The sequence below is a fragment of the Balaenoptera physalus genome, assembly GCF_965194825.1.
Source record: "Balaenoptera physalus genome assembly, chromosome: 10".
NCBI lineage: Eukaryota > Metazoa > Chordata > Mammalia > Artiodactyla > Balaenopteridae > Balaenoptera > Balaenoptera physalus.
Window position 1 is genome coordinate 1,356,213 of NC_138889.1, and position 18,760 is coordinate 1,374,972.

Below are 18,760 nucleotides of genomic sequence, written 5' to 3' on the forward strand. Positions count from 1 at the left end.
TGCTACACACCAGTGAGTGATATTATGAAATATCTATATTTGGTATCTCAGATATCTGTACATACAGAAACAGTTTTCTCTCTTTTTTTTAAATAAATGTATTTATTTATTTATGGCTGCGTTGGGTCTTCATTGCTGCATGAGGGCTTTCTCTAGTTGCGGTGAGTGGGGCTACTCTTCATTGCGGTGCGCAGGCTTCTCGCTACGGTGGCTTCTCTTGTTGAGGAGCATGGGCTCTAGGCACGCGGGCTTCAGTAGTTGTGCACGTGGGCTTAGTTGCTGCACGGCATGTGGGATCTTCCTGGACCAGGGCTCGAACCCGAGTCCCCTGCATTGGCAGGCAGATTCTTAACCACTGCGCCACCAGGGTAGCCCAGAAACAGTTTTCTTGAAGTTCAACAGCGTGATAGATGAGTAATGAATTTAAATGTTTCTCCTCCATTTTGGTGCCATTAAAGCGTTAATACCACACTTAACAGATAATAGTAGCAACATAGGATGTACAAACTGTGAATGGTTTAGTTTCTTGAACCTGCTGAGGAAGGAACAGGGTGACAGTGACATGCTTTGAGGGGAAAAGTTGTCCTGACGTGAACCTTGTAACAGGTTATTTGTGATTCTCAGACCATACTAGATCATTTGACCCTCACCCGTGTCCCTCCCCTGAAATGCTGTCACGTCCTTCTACGCCGGGCGGACAGGTGGTTAAATTGTTCAGGACGCCTTACTGAGCTCGTGCTCTGTGCTGGGTGCTGGGGACACACTGGTGGACAAGACTTAATTCTGCCTTCATTCAGGCACTGGGGTTCTGGAGGGACATGGGCCCTTGTCCCTTACATCTTTTATTCCTTCCAGTTTTATTGAGATATGATTGACACCAGCACTGTATACATTTAAGGTGTGCACCATAATGATTTCACTTACATATGTCATGAAATAATGACCAAAATGAGTTTAGTGAACCTCCATCACCTCGTATAGTACAAAATTAAAGAAATAGAAAAAAAGGTTTTTTCTTTGTGATGAGAACTCAGGATTTACTCTCTTGACATCGTTCATATATAACACACAGAGTGTGTATTTGATATTCTTGATGTAAACCTTCCTCCTGAAAAACTGCCTGTGGATGAACTCCAACAAGCCAAGAAGCGTGTCAGAACCCAGTCCTACCACCTGGGGTTGTCTGTGGTGTGGATGTATGGCCCACGCTTCTTCTTCTCAAACACGATGATCTAGGAAGAACAGACGGGTTGCCAGTAAGAAAGGGTGAGCCCAGTACAGAATCAGAAAGACACTGCGATACGTATTTTGGGAATGAAGTCAGATCGGAGCGCTTATGAGCCGTAAAGATGGGGGTGGGGGCCACGCACCTCATTGTCCCCTGGCTGGAGCCAGGCACCAGGAAGGTAAAGGGTCTCCTGAGGCCCAATGTTCCAATATCGCCCAAGGTTACGCCCATTGATGAACACAAATCCATAATCCCAGCCCTGGAAGGGAAGGGAGCTTGAGGCACAGGAACAGATTCCCTCTGGCAAGGTAAGGCCTAAGGCTTTGGGCAGCGAGGGCACGGCTGAGATGCTCGGAGGCACTGAGCGTGGAGGTGCGTTCAGAAGGGGACACGTCCTACCAGTCCCACCTGCCACCTGGTCGACGGATGGCAGACAAGATGCTGAGGCAGTGCGGCGCCTGACCTGTGACAGATGGTGCCGTCTTTTTCTAAAAAGCAGCTCTTCTGCTTCCAGAAACAAGTACTAGGCAATAGAGGTGAACACTGCTGCTGACAACAACCATAAAAGCTGCACATTTTTTTAACCTGCTTGCAATCCAATGAAGAAGTACAGGACCAAGACCTGGGCGAAGGCATGGAAGCAGTGTTCCCACTAGAGGCACCTGCTTGTCCAGGAGGAGGAGGCTGAGAAGCCGAGCAGAACTTTCAGAGCCTCACACGTTTAGATGTCATCTGGGAAGACTGGGTGTCAGGAACCTCAGTAACTAATCTGCACTCTCACACGTTTAGATGTCATCTGGGAAAACTGGGTATCGGGAACCTCAGTAACTAATCTGCACTCTGCGTTGGGACCTGTTAGGGGAGGCAAAGACTGGGAGGGGTGCTGACAGTATTTCATTTTTTATCCCAACAGTAATTTTATGGTGTTTGCCTCGTGACAATTTATTGATCTGTACGGTCATATTTTGTGCCTTTACGTTATCCATGTGTGTTTACAAACAGAAGATATACTAGGTAAAAAATAATACCCTCCCCCAAAAAAGGAAATTGGAGAATGCAATTTATGGAACCATCCCATTAGTGTAAAAAGTGATTGTGCACGTGTTTAGGCAAAGGGACACATGGAACCATGCAAACTCTTGGTCGTGCTTAATTCTGAGAAGTAGAGAAGAATTGGAGGTGGGAGAGGGTTGGAAAGACAGCCCTTTGCTCTCTACATCTTGTTAGTATTCAAATTTTTCCATTGTGCTTTGATGTATTATTTTTTTAAACAATGATAAGTTAGGAGGACTGAGAAATGTTGTAAACTTTAGTTAAAAGTGAGGAAGAGAAAGAAAGGCAGAAAGGGGAGTGTTCCTGCCAGGAACACGATGGCCTTGCTCCCAGACTCCTCCCAAGAGAACAGGTGGTGGGGACCCCAGAGCAGGGGAGGGCGCCCACTCACCGGGAGCGTCAGGAAGGTGTCCTGGGGAGAAGAGCCCGCCTTCAAGGTGCCCAGGTAGAAGGCAGGGCCCAGGGAGTGAGTCGGGACAGGCTTCCAGGAGACAGAGCGGAGCCTGCAAGAAGGCCACGCCTTGAGGGAGAGGAAAGCCCTTTCCCAGCTGCAGTCCCCACACTGACCCCAGGTTTCCCGTGCAGGGATGAGGATTCTGAGGCAGGGGATGTGCTAGGCCAGAAGCACTAGGCTGGAATCAGGAGCCTCTATAATCCTGAGTCCATCACTCCGGGGCCCTGAATCTTGGCCCCTCATCTGCAAAGTGGAGAGCTGGAGACCTCAAGCTCCCTGCCCTCCAAGGCTAGGGTTAGGAGGGTTAGGGTTAGGAGGGTTAGGGTTAGGGTTAGGAGGGTTAGAGTTAGGGTTAGGGTTAGGGTTAGGGTTAGGGTTAGGGTTAGGGTTAGAAGGAGCATACCTCTCGAAGAAGCTCATTTTTAATTCTAGAGAATAGATGGTGAAACTCTGCAGGGGAATGTTATTCAGAGTAACAGGTCCGACTAATCCTGCAGGGGGGGAGGGAGGAGAGAGAAGATGGACGGGACATTCTCCATCGTCCGGGTGCAGACTCGCAGCCTGGACCCCGCTGTGACCAGGGCTCGTCCAGGAGGGAACAGACTGGTCTGACCTGCACAACCGAAGGTCTCCATACCAACAAGAAACCTCCCCTCCCAGGTTCAGAACTTCCCCTAAATTCCCACAAGGGGACCAGGTCTGGCTCCGACAGCCAGCACCCTCTGCCCCGGGGAGCAGGACATGGCAGGACAAGGGAGCGGGCACGTGCACCATTGGTCCCAGGACTCAGGGGCCCTGCCACTGCCTGGGGACCCAGTCTTTCCTCCCAACTCCACCCCCAATCTTCAGGTCCAAGTCACCATGAAGAGAGGTCATGGCCTGTTTCTTAGGCCCAGAGCCCACCTTTCTGCTGATTTTGAATTTTCCATGAAAAACTGATGCGTCCTTGATTCTCAACCAGGATCCTTAGAAGTTGACATTCCTGCTTGGGACAGACCAGTTCATGGGGACCACAAGGCCACTTAGGGCTTTTACTCTGGAACCCACTCTTCTCGGAGTCCCAGATGGCAGACAAGTGAATGGGAAAAGAGGAGGCTCCAGCGCCCCGGGGCCCCCCACCAGAAGGACCCCGTGGGTTCCTGCTCCAAACTCTGTCCCGCCTGGTCTGCCTTCGGAGAGGCTGAGGGACTCAGCTGTGCCTGTGGTCAGAGCCCGGCCAGGCGCTTGGCAGGGGAATTCCATCCACACCGAAGTGGATGCTGTAGCCCGGGATGCACCAAGGCCTGGGAGAGGCCTTAACGCTTCCTGCCGGCACCCTGAGGCAGGCACGATGCCCAGGGGCAGAGGTGGGGACAGGACGGGTCTATCTCAGTAACAGGCCGTGTTTGCACTTCAGTCCGTGGTCTAGGGCAGCATCTAGATTTCTGAATTACATACCGTGATTTTAGGAATGTCTATGTTCTGAAAACCATCAGCCAGAATTCCTAAACTTGTCGCATTCAAAAACACCTGCGAAAGAAGAGCTGGTGTCAGATGGGTAGGTCCAAGGGGCAGAAGGGGGCAGGGAGGCCTGGATTAGGGGAGGTGGCTACGAAGGAAGCCACCAGCCTCGGTGCCCACAGGCAGCCAGAAGCTGGCCCGACCCGGAAGCCCCTATAGACTTAAGTCATGGTAAGTAAATCGGGTCTCTTTCGTCCAGCTTTACACCCCAGTCAAGCCTCATACACAGAGGTGCTTAAAAATGCTATCAAATAAAGAAGTGGACCAGCAAATGACCGCTCGCCCCCGCAGTGGAGTTGGGCTGGTGTCCTGCTTGCGACCAGATGGCCCTACCCCACCTGAGCCACGTCCCGCGCGTCAGCGTGGAGCCGGCCCCCGGAGCAGATGGTCGTCTCATAAAGCACGAGCCCATAGGACTGGCCGTTGCCGTTGTTGATGGGCAGGTTCTCCATGTTGAGTGGAATGTTAGAGATGACCGGCTGAGAGACGGACGGGGAGCCAGGGGTAAGAACGGGGGCCTTCTTCCTAAGACCCTGGGCATGTTTTGTTGGCCCTCCTAATGGTCCCCAAAAGCCCTTTGGATGAGGAACGGAAACAGATGCTGTGTGACGACGCCTGTGCCCTAGTCTCCACTGACCAGGAGACTCGGAATGGGGTGGGTGGTGAGAGGGCAGGGTGGCCACTGCTCTAATCCTGAATCAACAGAGTAAACAGCCGCGTCCTAGCGCAACTGTGGGCCAGCAAAGAGGGCGCACTGAGCAAATATTTATTTCACATCTGCAGCATGCCAGGCACAACTTCTTATTGGAAGGAGGGTCAGTGGAGGCGCAACAATGTGAACTCAAGATGACATCTTCCAAACAATGTTCACCTTTTCTTCTGCAGGGACACAGAGTCTAGTCCTAAAGGGAGAGCAGGGACCCACAGGGGTTCAGCGATTCGGCCTAGTTGATGGTGAAGAGGAGGCGGAAACCGCGTTTCACGGTTCCTGGCTTGGCAGCCCTTTCCGTGGGGACCGCGCGGCCCAACTCAGGATGGGGGGTCATTGGAGCTGGGAGCCAGGAGCCTCTCATGTCCTGCTTCTCCCCACCCCTTCTTGTTCTTCAAGTTCAAACCCCTTCTCGATCCGCCCAGAAGGAGCTCCTGGCTCTCGCCCCCTAGTTCTAAATGTGGACAAGATGCAGAGGATTACATTCATGCTTCCCACTAAAAACCCCTGAAGGGATCTCTGCTCTGTGGCCTCGGCCTGTCCCCCCCACCCCCCCGTGTCTCCAGGGGCCACCCCGCTCCCCCAGAGCCCGGGTGTCACTCACCCGATTCAAGTACTGCAGGGCATCCCACAATGGCAAGTAAAGGGATGGGTCCACGGAGGGGTACACAGTCTTGGGAGTGGGCTCCGGTAAGAGGGGCAGAGGGGTGACTGAAAAGAAAATGGGCAAGAAGCTCCTGGAACGTCTCCTTCCTTCTCCAAGCCTCCCCATCCTCTCCAGGAGCTCTTGTGTCCCGGGGCCAACCAAAGAGGCGGGTCCTAGGCCAGCGCTTCTCCAATAGTGATGAAACTCTGGTGGGACTAAGTTGAAGCCACTTTGTGGGCACAGAGGGCTGATGGCTACAGACCCCACAGGGGTCTCAGGAGCAGGACCTCTGCCTGACGCCCTTTGGTGATGCCGGTGCTGCCGGACTTCCTAGCGCATGGTAGGTGGTTTGTTAATTTCAATAAATACAATTCATTAGGATGACTTTTGCTGTTGTATATGAGGGTATCATGTCACACATCATGCTGAGAGCTTTATAAATAGTAACTTCAACTTCACAATCACTATAGGAGACAAGGACCATTGTCCTCATGTTTAGAGAAGACACTACAGCTTAAAGGGCTTGTAAGTGGGAAAGCCAGGATTTGAACTGAAGGTTGCCCCTGCCCTTACGAGCGCCTTTAAGCTTCTGCTCACAGGGAACCCTTCCCTTTCCTCCCCTCCCGCTTCCTGAGGAGGGCCACCCCTCCAATAAATTGGCAGCTGAGTACCAAGGATGTATTTAAAGAGCTCTTGGAGCTTGAAGTACTTGTCTGTGTAGTCCCCGGCCTCTGTCAGCAGCGCGTCGTAGTCTGCAAGACACCAGCCGCCGTCGCTGGGCAGGGGACACCCCACCACGAGCTGGGCCAGGGCCACCGGAGGGGGACGGGAGACGCCTTCCTGCTGCTGGACCAGGCTGGGGTGCAGGGGAGTAAGGCCACCCTGGGAACATTCCCCACAGCCCTTCCTGGGGGTCCGAAGCTGCCACGACCCTGGGCTCATCCTTCTACTTCCCTTCGTAGTGGACACTCTCTTCTCCCCTCAACCTGACTGCGCAGCGGGGCCTCCGGTGCCCACATGGCAACCACCACTGGATTCTACCTGGGGAGGTCTAGGTCAAGGGCTCAGGGTACGGGTGAGCGGAGCAGAGCTGGAGCTCACAAGCAGCCCCATCTACGGCAAGGACAGCCTGCTGACGGCATTGTGAGCATCTCAGAAGGAAGATAAAGAGATAAGAGAACGCTCAATGCTCAGCGTAGATTATGGGTCAAGAGCCCCGTGATGCCAGGACGTGTTTGTGGGCCTCCCCGGTAAAGCCACAGGGCCCCCGCGCTCGGAGGGGACCCTCCCAGCAAACACCTGCCATAGCTCGTGACAACGCCTCTGTGCCTGTCAATATGCGTGGCCCCGTTCATGAAACCGAAGTTGGTTCCCCCGTGGAACATGTACACGTTGAAGGAGATCCCCAATCTGATAAATTCAGACACACTGCTTTTAACCTCTGCAGAGGAGGGAGATGAGAAATAGAGAACATTAACACCTCAGAGAAGACAGGAGTCTGTGAAATCTTCTCCTCCTCAACCCTGCCCCACAGTAAACTCAACTGTTTTGTCCTTCAACCTCCATGAAGATTCTCACCAGACAATAGGTAGAACTGACCAGAACTGCCCTAGGAAACCAAGTCTTATCAATACCAAGAGCCTTTTCAAAAATCATTTCTCCCAGAGTATGTACATGATTTGACTCCAAACTACATCTATTAAATAACAGCCTGAGAACCTCTATGTCACTTAAATATCTAATGTTCATTAGATTTTTTGAAATTGTAGAAATAATTAGTATACCCTTATGACTACCTTGTAGGGTAGTATCTCTGGGGCCACTGACTTAGAACCACTGCAACAGTCCACAGTCTCTAGCCACGGAGGCACTCATTTTCGTCTCAAGGTCACCTTTGCACTGGCCGTAACAGGCATGGGCTGGTTAAAGGTTAGTTAGAGGTGGGATTCAATGCTGGCTGTGCTCCTTGCATTCCGTCTGATCTTGTTCAGTCTGTTTTCTCTCTCAGAGCCTCTGCTCCCATATCTGTTAAATGAAGGTCCTATTCCTACTACATCAAGGATGGATGAGAGACTTATTGATGGTGGCATATATGTAAGAAACATGCACAGTGCCTGATATACATGTGGTCAGAAACCGTCATTTACTGGTGATGGTCCGGAGATATTTTTGTTTTGTTTTGTTTTTTATTTTTCAGCCCAAAGCAGACTTTTCTCAGTTACCCACTACCTTTCAGTGGTTTTCTTTATTTCTGGTACAAGTGAGCTTGCTTTTATAACAGCCATAGCAAAATATCGTTAGTAGAAAAATACTTTTGTTGACAACCTCTGCCAGGCACCATTCTAGGCGGTTTATGTGGATCGCCACACTTAATCCTGACAACAGCCCTACTGGGGAGGGGTGGGCCACGGAGGCTCAGCAGGGGGGTCACCCCCACTGGGGCTGCAGAGCTGGGGCTGAAATCCTCGTTGCTTTGGCCGCAGGAGCTACGACCTCTCTCATCTCCTGATAATTTCTGCCCCTCAGCAGACATCTCCAGAGCAGTGGCCTGTGCATTTTCCAGAGATGATTAGGATTTTCAGCAAATGCATGCCCTTCTTCAGAGACCCTTCCCGGGACCCTCACGGCTGGTCTGCCCCTGCCTCTTCTGTCATTGCACCTGCTTTTTTGCTTCAAAGCACTCGTTGGGTGGGGAACTCTACACTGATTGTTTACTTCTTAACTACCTGTCCATCCACCAGCTGACAAGCTCCCAGGGTGTGGGAGCCAGGTAACTTGTACCCCCAAGTGCACCCTCAGGCCTGGCCATGTCCCTGGCCATAGTAGGTGCAGGTCAGAGAGCTGACTGATGAGCAGAGAAATGTGTGAACGACCTCTGACTCAGGACCGCTCCACTGGGTCAAACACTGCAGAGCACTCACCTTCCGCATTTCTCACCATGTGTTCATTTCCCCACGTGTCGAACCAGCCGACCCAGTATTCCATGATCAAAATGGGCTTATTGCTCTAGGAACAAACCAAATCAAATACTAAGTCTGACAAAAGGAAGAAGAAAAATCAGAAAAACTGAATACAACAAATGAGTATTTGAGGAACTCTCGCTTTCCACTTTTCCCAACTCAGCGCTTACTCCCTGCATCCCCTCACCCACTACACCTTTGCTACCATCCACAGCAGTGGCTCCTCCTCTTCCCCTACAAGCTCAAAAATACACCATATGTACCTTAAAACATAGGAACAAAAAGAAACATAAAATCTTGGGGGCTAATTATCCAAGAAACTAGAAATTTCTTGGATAACTGAACTCTAATTCAATAAATTAGAAAAAACAGAAAAATAAACCAAAGAGTACAGTAAAGGAAATAATAACCTGATGGTTATTGCTGAGGGCATCTTGTGATCATAATAAGAACCACAGGGGCCTGTCCTGCTACTGCACTAGTTATCGATTGGCTGAGACCAGCACACAACACAAATAAACAAATCCACTATTTTATTTAGAGATGTCAACACTCTTCCCTTAACAATTGATAGAATAAGCAGGCAGATAATTAGTAAGGATAGAGATTACCTGAACAACGTCACCAAACAACCTGACCTAATGGAAATGTACAAACAAATGCAAAATACACATTCTTCCAAAATGTACATAGAACATTTACCAAGGATGACCATATTATAAGCCACAAAACAAACCTTAACAGATGTAAAAGAAGAGAGATCAAACCAAGCATATTCTTGGATTTTCACAGTATTGAAATAGAAATCAATAACAGAATGATATCTAGAATATCTCCAAAGACTGAGAAATTAACCAACATGCTTCTAACTGATACATGGAATAAAGAAGACATCTCAAGGGAAGTTTAATGTTTTGAACATTTTTTAAAATATTATTTGAAAATAAAAATGCAGCATTTCAAAATTGGTGGGATGCAGCAAAGCCAGCACATACAGGAAAATTCATAGCACTAAATGCTTACATTAGAAAAGAAGAAAGTCTCAAATCAGTAACCTAAGCTTCAACCAGGAAAAAGAAAAACTAGTAAAAGTAGAGTTAATTCAATCCATTAAGGAATCAGAAGGTAGAAAATATTAAAGATCAGAGCAGAAATCAATGAAATAATAGAAAACAGAAAAATAATAGAGGAAAAAAAGTCAAAATCTGGTTCTCTGAAAAGATCAATAAAAGTGATAAGCTTCTAGTCATACTGACCAAGATTTTAAAAAAAATACACAAAATTGCCAATATCAGGAATGAAAGAAGGGTCATCATTACTTACAACAAAGACATTCAAAGGATATTAATGGATCATTACAAACAACTCTATGGCCATGAATTCAAAACTTAGGTGAAAAACGATAGAATAAACCCCTGAAGGACACAAACCACCAAAACTCACTTAAGAAGCAATAACCTGAATTGTGCAATATCTATTAGAAAAATTAAATTCCTAATCAAAAACCTTCTAAAAAAGAAAACTTCAGGTCCAGATGGTTTCAACAGTGAATTTTACCAAACAGTAAGTAAGAAATACTAACAATTCTACACAATCTCTTCTAGAAGATAGAAAAGGAGGGAATTTTTCCAAACTCATTTTATGAGGCCATCATGACCCTAATTCCAAAATCAAACAAAGATGTTTCAAGAAATGAAAACCAACAATCAATATCTCTCATGAACATGGAAGCAAAAATTCTCAACAAAATACAAACAAATTGAAACCAGCAGTATATAAAATGAGAATACATCACAACCAAGTGGGATTCACCCCAGGAATGCAACACCGGGCCAGCATTCAAAATCCACGTTAACTGTATTAGCACAGAAGAGGAGGTGGGCCTGGTCTGAGGTCATAGGTATGGCAGCAAAGACACAATCCACTCCGCTGTCAAAAGAGATGAAGCAGTGATTCACCTTACATATGGATGAACCTCAAAGCCATCAAGCAGCATGAAAGACTGGATATTGTAGGATCCCATGTATATGAAACATCTAGAAAAGGCAAACTTATGGAGACGGAAACCACATGAGTGGTTGCTAGGGCCAGAGGTGGGAGGGGGATTAACTGCATAAGGAAACCTTCTAGATTGTGATGATGGTTGTAAAACTCTATAGATTGAATTGTACACTTGCAGTGGGTGGATTTAATGGTGTATAAGTTGTATTTCAATAAAGCTGTTTTTAAAAGGAATGAGAAAAAAGAAACAATAAAGGAGACACTAAAAACTAGAGATAGCCATGGTGCCGCCCCTGGCAGAGCCCCTTCTTTTTACTCGACGAGAACCTGGGCAGAAATTGGTGAGCAAAAGAAATAAGAATCATTCGTTCTTTGATTAAAACTGTGGAGGAGGGGGGAAGGCTGAGGGGAGGGTGCTGTGGGGGAGGAGAAGAGGGGGGTTGGGCCTGGAAAGGGCATCCCAGGCACAGCAGGCCTCGAGGGCACCAGGGGCTTGGACAGCATCGGAGGCACAAGGGAACACACATGTGTATGAAGCAGAGTTGGTCCGGAGACCTGGGTCCCCGCTGTGCTGGGAGAGAGGATGCCATCCTGGTAATCGTGTCCATCCATCTCCGTGACTCTCACGGGGTCACCCACAGAGCAGAGCTACTCAACGAACATTTGGGGGAGACTTCATGGTCAATGGCCCCGCGTCCCCATGATCTGCAGAACCTGTGAACAGGTTGCCCTAGCAACCCGGCCACCTCCCAGCCCGTTCACTTCCCACCCCCTTTCCTTGGGGTGTCCCCAAGAGGCACTCCACTAACAGGTGACACCCACTCCCCGTGACAATCGGCATGAGCTCCCAACTGCTTTGAAACCACTGAGGCCCCTGTTCTCTTGACCACCACTGCCCAGGCCGGGCGGTCTCCTCCTTACCTGCACCTTATAAAGATGCTTCAACGAGTCCCCGTTAAATGTCTTTATGTTGATGGTGGCCAGCACTGCAGAGAGAGGGGTGCTGCTGAGGCCCCTCGGTCCCCGTCGGGGGGAGGGGCCAGCCGCAGAGGGAAGGGTACCAGGACCCCGCTGCATCCCTGTGTACAGGGTACAAAGGGCTGCCACACTTGCCCTCACATCGCTGGGCACTTCAAAGACAACGTGAGGGAAGGAGGGCAGTTCAAAGTAGCCATGTTTTTTGCAGAAAAGTGGAACAATTCAAGGTCACACGACTTGATTAAACCTGGGAATTGCACGCAGGTTTCCTGGTCCCAAGGTCAGCATACTCTCCACCACATGATGGTAATGTGGGGACATGCCACTGGGGAGGAGGAGAGGACATGACAGATGTCCCCTGGACTCCCGTGGGTGCTGCCACCTCAGCCACTTCCCTCACTGTCGTGACCTCACAATTCTGTCCTGAACTGTTCGGCTACTTTACTCCCAGGACACGAGCAGCGTCCACAGTGAGCCTCAGGCTGTGGGATCCAGGGCTGGGCTCTGCCCAGGCTGGCCTCCTGACACAGCACCATCTTCTGCTTCTCCACGAGGCTCCTGGTGCTGGTGGAGAAGACCTGACTCTAAGCCATGCCTGGCACCAGCCCAGACTCTTAGCCACAGAAAAATTGGGAAAGATGGAAAGGTGCCCTGAGGACAGAGGCTCTGTTGGAAGATCTCAGCAGTGGGGACCAGGGAGCAAGCTGGCCAGGTGCCACTACCTTTGACCTTGGGTCCTCATCATCGTGACATCAAACCTCTGGGGTCCACTTCAGTGCACACGGGAAAGAGAGGTATCAGGGATACACTTGGTCTTTCTGCGGCTCCTTCAAGATTCAGAAGTCCAGCTCAGAGCCTCAGTCCTCCCTTAAAATAAGTCTAAATTCATACCTCCTTTTATGTGGCCTCTCGCTACTGCATCTGCATTGTCTGCGGTCAAGAGCAGCTCCACAATCCCTCTCCGCAGCAGGGCCTGTTGAGAGAACTGGACTAGATGAGCCCACCTCCTTGCTCCCCTGGGAAGAAGGAAGTACAAGGAAATTAGGAAATATATACACCTGGGCTCAGACGGGCATAATGGGAACTAGACAGGAAGGCACAAATCAAGAGTCTGCCCTGGTGCAGCTCAGCAAAATGGGGGACTGTGGTCTCTGACCAGCCTGGTGTCTTTCCCGGGGGTGACCGCACAGCTGCGTATAGACTCTGACACCCCATGGCCATGGGTCCCAAAGGAAAAGCACAAAGGTGAGTTCACAAGGGAACCCGGAGGAGGGTCTACAACCAGGGGGGAGAGAGAGACATGTAGATAAACAGATGATAGATAGATAGATAGATAGATATAGATGATAGATAGACAGATAGATAGATAGATCAATAAATGATAGATAGATAACAGATAGATGATAGATAATAGATCGATAGATAGATGATAATAGATAGATAGATGCTAGATAGATCGTTAGATGATAGATAGATAATAGATGATAGATAACAGATCAATAGATAGATGATAATAGATGATGGATAGATAATATCTATAGATGATAGATAGATAGATGTGATAGATGGATGAAGATGGATAGATGATAGATAATAGATAGATGATAGATAATAGATTGATAGATAGACAGTTAACGGGGTGGGGGAGGGGAGAGAGAAAGTGAGAGATCCATAGACACACAGACGATAAACCAGGGGGACAGAGAGGGGAGACTTGGGAAGGGGAGGCCGAGGCTGCAGCCCCTGAGAAAGACCACAGTCACAAACCCGGGTCCCGTCCGGACACTCAAGGAAACAAGGAGGCCCGCCGGCCTCGGGGAGGCGGGGGAAGCAGGGGTCTCATCTGAAAGTCGTGTTCACTGAGGGACCAGGGAGCAGACGATGGCGGGGAGCCAAGGACCCCGTCTGTGTGTCTTACGTGCTCACTGAGCCAGACCTGGGCCTGGAGGGAGTCGAGGGGCACGTTTTAAAAATCGAATAATTAAAATAACGCTGAATGAGATGGACCTGAGAGGTCTGAAGTGATGTCCCCGAGCCATGCTGGGGAGGGAAGCTTCTCACACACCACGTGGGCTGCAGAACCACGGCGGCAGGGCGGGAGCCAGGACGGTGCGGAGCCAGCCCTGCCCCTCTCTCTCCCCTCCCCAGTGTCCCCGTCCAGGGGTCTCTGTGGGCAGAGCACATGGGACCGCTGCCCCCACTTAGCAACCTGGGTGGGTCCGGTTTAAACCAGAACTCATCAGCTTCCGGAACGTGGGACGCTGGGGGCTGGGAGGGGCCTGACCCCCCAGAAAGGACACCAGGCAGGACGGCAGGTATCCCCTGGCCTGAGACATGCCACCCCACCCACGGACGAGCAAAGGCAGCAGACGAAAGAGTATTCACACCACAGGTCAGAGAAGGGGGCGCTGTCACTCGGCCCAGGAAGCACTATTTATTACTACGGGTGAGGACTCACCACCCCAGCTTTCACGACAGCCGTGCGTCCCAGAGACGGGACAGAAAGGAACAACCTTTTACCCTCCTGTTTCACCTCATAACAATCCCATTTGGGCCCTTCCTGGTCACTCTGACCCTGTTGTGGCCTCACAGGGACACTGAACTGGGTCCCACGTGGTCCCGCCTCCCCCAGGGTCCAGCACGGTCACCGTGCAGCAGGGACTCACGTGTAGGCTGTGAGGGAGGTGACCACGGAGCAGAGCCGGTCTCACCTGGTGAAGGTAGGGCATGTAAGCCTTGTCCTTGTAGAAGGAGCCGTACTCATTCTCCACCTGCACCGCGATGATGGGCCCTCCCTTGCGGTACTGGGGACGAGACAGGCAGACGGGCAGGGTCAGCCTCCCAGGGAAGCCAGGGGCCTGGGCGTTGCTGTGACCGCCCTCCTCCCCATGCGGCAGCCACTGTCACCTCCAGGCCCTCCGGCTACTGCCAGCAGCCCCACCTCCCTGGTCTTCATGCATCAGCCGCTGCAAGGTTTCCCCTTGATTTCTCATACTGAGTGGCTCCTCCACTGTGAGATCCTGAACCTGCAAACTCACCTGCTTCCACCTTCCCACCTCCTCGCTCCGCGTCGCAGGGGGACGCCACCACCGTGCAGAGCCCCCCCTGCCTCCCGTCCCAGCTCAGGAACGCGGCTGTCCGTGCTGGGCCCTCTCCTCCTGTGCTTTCATCCTTCCCTGCCAGACCCACTGACTCCCATCACCATGGAAACTACCCGGAACCCCCACCCCAGAGAGAGGGAGAGGGTGGAGCGCTGGGTCCTCGCGGACGCCTCCAGCGGCAGGCCCTGCTCCTGAGCGTCCTGTCCGCACTCACGGCCTCCGCTTCTCACTTGTACCCACTCCTCAAACCACCCGGTCTGCCACTAAGCCATCGATGGTGCCCCCAGTCACGTGTTCAATGTTTAACTTAATCTGGGAACGTCCGTCCACTCTGCGTCCACTCTCTGCTCCCGGAAGCCTGTCCGCACCCCGCAGGCACAGTGGCATCTGCTTCCCCACCCCGCCCCTGCAGGGCGACAGCAGCTCTACAGGGAGGCGCACCTTCCTTCCCTACAGCGCACGACGGACGACGGGCACCGGCTCCTGAGCTGGAACCAGGAGAGTGAGCATGTTTTCCCTCACAGCCTCTCCTTCGGCCTCTTTCTAGAAGCCCTAGAAAAGGCTGCGCTAAGATGCGGGTCTAGAATTCAAACTGCAGGCCTGTCAGCCTCTGTTCTCGTGCGGAAATTCTGCTCACAGTGAGCCAGGACAGCTGCTGTCCTAAAGCAAAGGTAGCAAAGCAGGAAACGGTCGTCAGTCTTTACCTGCAGCGGAACCACTCTGGCAATCAGGTGATCGAAGTACTTGTTAATAGCCTCCACAAAGCTGTGGTTGGTGGTCCTCAGCTGCGACACGGGGTCTTGCAGTAACCGGCTGGGGGAGAAGTGGGGAGAGGGGGCGAGGCTCAGCGGGTGAGGCGGGAGGGAAGGCGCGAGGAGGGGCAGGAAGATAGGGGCTCCCTTCGGAGGTTTTACGTCTCCGCCCTCACATCCATGACCTTGGGTACTCAAGGCCCTGAAAGGATGCCAGCTTTCTGGACCAGTCTCACGGACTTGTGAGATGTGGGAGAGATTCCACCTCCACTGCCAGGAGGTGCCATCAGCCCCGTGAGGCTTGCCCGCCCGCATCCTAATGAGAGGTGGTGTAAGCTTTCGTTGAATGCTCTCCTGCATTCTTTTTCAGCTCATTAAAAACAGAGTTACTTTTCCTCTAAGACCTGGACAGAGAGAAGCTGACAGCCAGACTCGCTGCTTCCCCCAGGTCAGGTGTCTCCTGAGCTGGGCTGGAGACAAGCCCATCCTGGAGGAAAGCAAAGCCTCTCCTGATCAGGAAGTAGACTGTCCACCTGGGGTCAGAGTGTGGACCAACGGGAAGTCCCGTCAGCTCTAGAGATAACAGAAGAGCATCCTTGGATTCTCCCCCTGAACCTTGGTCGTCTGACTGAGGGCCAGCATCACAGGCGCAGGACCGGGCAAAGAAAATGGAGGGGGGAGGGAGAGAGCTGAGGGCATCAGTGCCCTGGAGAACAGAGCTTCTGTCAACAAAATACGAGAAAAACCAGGAGTGGTCCGAACAAGCCCAGAAGTTCTCCCTCCCACTGTCTAAGCTTCCCTTCCCTTCTTCCCACCACAGGAAACAGAGGCGGGCAAAGCTCCCTCCTGGAAAGAAGCACGAGCAGCTGACGCCTCCCCTCCGCCACGCACTCCTGGCTGCACGACCGAGACCCACATCTCATCGGTGAACCAGGGATTCAGGGGCTGGAGCGGCACCGGCCCCTCAGCGCTTCACCACCACCCGCGTTCCCTGGGACAACGCGTGCGCGGGGAAACACAGGACACGCCCTGTTCTCCTTAGACTGGACGACAGCGTCAGCGGTGCTCCACTGCGGACACAGCAGAGGCCCCGGCCCCGCTCACCTGGGCAGGCCCCCGAGGTCCATCTCACTGCAGATGTAGGGGCCCGGACGCAGGATCACCCACAGCCCCACCTCCGCGGCCAGCAGGACGAAGGCCCTGGGGGGTCAGTGTCACCAACTCTCAGGCCTCGGAGCCGAGGGGGGACGGCCCAGCACCACCGCAGGGCAGAGCTGCCGCCCCCTCCCCTCGCCCGCCCTCCCCTCCCCCGGGGGGCTGGGGGCGCTGAGGGCGGGATGCGACCCTCCAGCACAGCAGGGAATGCCCAGCCGGGTCACAGCAGTGGCCCCCAGCCTAGGACATCTGCACGGCACCTCTGGGGGCACGAGGACAACGGGCCTCAGACGGGGCACAGGGGTCCCGACGGGGAGCCTGACCCTGCCGGCCCCCCACCCCGGCGGTGGCAGGACCACCCTGCAGGGCAGGGCCCACCTGGGGGATGGGGCTCCTCTGGGCTGCAGCGAACAGGTCTGGGCTCAAGGCAGGCAGGCCCGGGCCCCCGGGAGTAAGGGGGTCACGGCTGGAGAGCGTTGGGGTCCTGAGAACAGGCTGCACACCCCAGGCTCCCTCTGTTCTCACAGCAGAGCCCAGGTGCCCCTGGGGACCCCAGCCACCCCAGGAGCCCCCGCACCCCCTGCCCCGGGCCGGGTCGCAGCCGCAGGAGCACCTACTCCAGGTCCAGGTTCCCAGAGAAGTCGAATCTGCCTCTTTCCGGCTCGTGCAGGTTCCACGGAACGTAGCTGTGGTAGAAAAGTGGGAGCTACAATAAGATGTTTGTATTTCTTTCCTCCGAATTGCTAGGTCAGTCCCAAACCCATGTCAATCCCTGGGAGAGCTCTCTTTTGGAATAACTTGAAGCTTCCACTGGCACGTAGACCTTGTCACATGAACAGTGGTTATTTTCAATAGTCCCTTTCTCTCTTACCCACTTGTGTTCTCAGCTGCCAATAATCCTATGAGTCTAGATCCCTTGAATTTATGCATAAATTATCCCACTCACCACCCTATTCTTTGTAGTATCTATTAAAAATATAAAGAAAAGGAAAAAACCACAAATGTCTCTATATACCCAATGAATTATTGCTAAAAATTCATCAAAATAAGGATAGAGGAGGAGTTTCTATGAGGCTAATGGAGATAAAATAAAAGAAGGTACCACTTATAGACCTTAGCAAGAAGGACCCTGCCAGGACCTCCCCCTAGGGCTTAGTCTGTAGGGCCAAAGAAACATGTAAAATTTTTATTACGTGCTATGTTTATTAGGTGAGTATCATTTTTGTGTGTCACCAACAAAGGTTTTGAGGTTTGTGCCCCTAACCTCATGTTTCTCATAAGCCCTATAGTTCTTGTTACACAGTTTTGCAGAGTGCAGATTTTTAAGAGTGCATACGTTGCCTTATGGCTGAACTGACTGTATTTCAAGATCTTTTGTTATGAGGAGGAATAAAAAGTTGGTTTGCACAAGACTAAATATGCCTGGCAAAGTTTATAGCTCTACACTGAGAGAATAGAGTGAAAAAATTTTGCTAAATGATGCTTACAAGTGACTTACTTTAAAGAAAATTGCTGAAAAAAAAGTTGAAACCAAAAAGATGGGAAAAGATATGGATGAGGAAAAATTATTCTAGCGCTCTTCAATAGCATGCAAAATGGATGTTAAGGCAAAAAAAACCCCACAAATAGATGTTAAGAGAGCCATCAAATAAAAGGAATAATCCATCAAGAAGATATGATGACCTTCTATGCTCTTAACACACAGCTTCAAGTAAAGGAAAAGTTTACTGAATCACAGAGGAAATGGATCCATCCACAGTCATAGTGGGAAGAGTTAAAATAGTTCTCCAAGAAACAAAGATACTAACAGCAAAAAAAAAATTGTAAGGATATAGATTTGAACAACACAATTGAAAGGATGGATCCAATAAATACACAGAGAAAGCAGTGGCCAACAATGTTGAACACGTACTTCTTAAAAAACACAGGGAACAGTTGTTAAGTACAAAGTAAATCTCAACAAATTCCAAAATCTACATCGAATAGTCCACGATCCCAAGGTAAATGCAACTAAGTTAGAAATTTTCACTTTAAGAATAGTAAAAGCTAAAAGAAATAAAGCAGAAAGCATATTCCCAAAGAGCTGAAATGTTTGGAACCAAACAACTTTGCTACTATATAGGAAAATTTGTGGGAAACATAACCAAAGCAATACTTAGAGGTACATTTATGTCCCTGAATAGATATATTAGAAAACATAAAATCCTGGAAAGAAAATGAGCT

At 50.9% G+C, this 18,760-nt stretch overlaps 1 protein-coding gene across 2 annotated transcripts in view; it reads right to left on the reverse strand.

The window, feature by feature from the left end:
* Positions 1-501: 501 nt before the first annotated feature.
* Positions 502-18,760, reverse strand: part of LOC309636390 (beta-galactosidase-1-like protein 3) — a 32,049-nt gene continuing 13,790 nt past the window's right edge. The window contains exons 4-21 of one of the 2 annotated variants that reach the window (XM_082409557.1): positions 17,155-17,223; positions 16,487-16,582; positions 15,335-15,443; positions 14,241-14,333; positions 12,421-12,514; positions 11,473-11,537; positions 11,077-11,199; positions 8,512-8,596; positions 6,890-7,031; positions 6,262-6,446; positions 5,549-5,655; positions 4,574-4,714; positions 4,173-4,244; positions 3,639-3,717; positions 3,139-3,226; positions 2,673-2,784; positions 1,371-1,487; positions 502-1,232 (exon numbers count right to left, since the gene is read on the reverse strand). In XM_082409557.1, coding sequence (XP_082265683.1) covers positions 1,167-1,232; positions 1,371-1,487; positions 2,673-2,784; positions 3,139-3,226; positions 3,639-3,717; positions 4,173-4,244; positions 4,574-4,714; positions 5,549-5,655; positions 6,262-6,446; positions 6,890-7,031; positions 8,512-8,596; positions 11,077-11,199; positions 11,473-11,537; positions 12,421-12,514; positions 14,241-14,333; positions 15,335-15,443; positions 16,487-16,582; positions 17,155-17,223 — 1,843 coding nt within the window. In that variant the 3' untranslated portion in view covers positions 502-1,166. The remainder of the gene's footprint in view (positions 1,233-1,370; positions 1,488-2,672; positions 2,785-3,138; positions 3,227-3,638; positions 3,718-4,172; positions 4,245-4,573; positions 4,715-5,548; positions 5,656-6,261; positions 6,447-6,889; positions 7,032-8,511; positions 8,597-11,076; positions 11,200-11,472; positions 11,538-12,420; positions 12,515-14,240; positions 14,334-15,334; positions 15,444-16,486; positions 16,583-17,154; positions 17,224-18,760) is intronic. The other variant, XM_082409556.1, reaches the window with a different exon arrangement.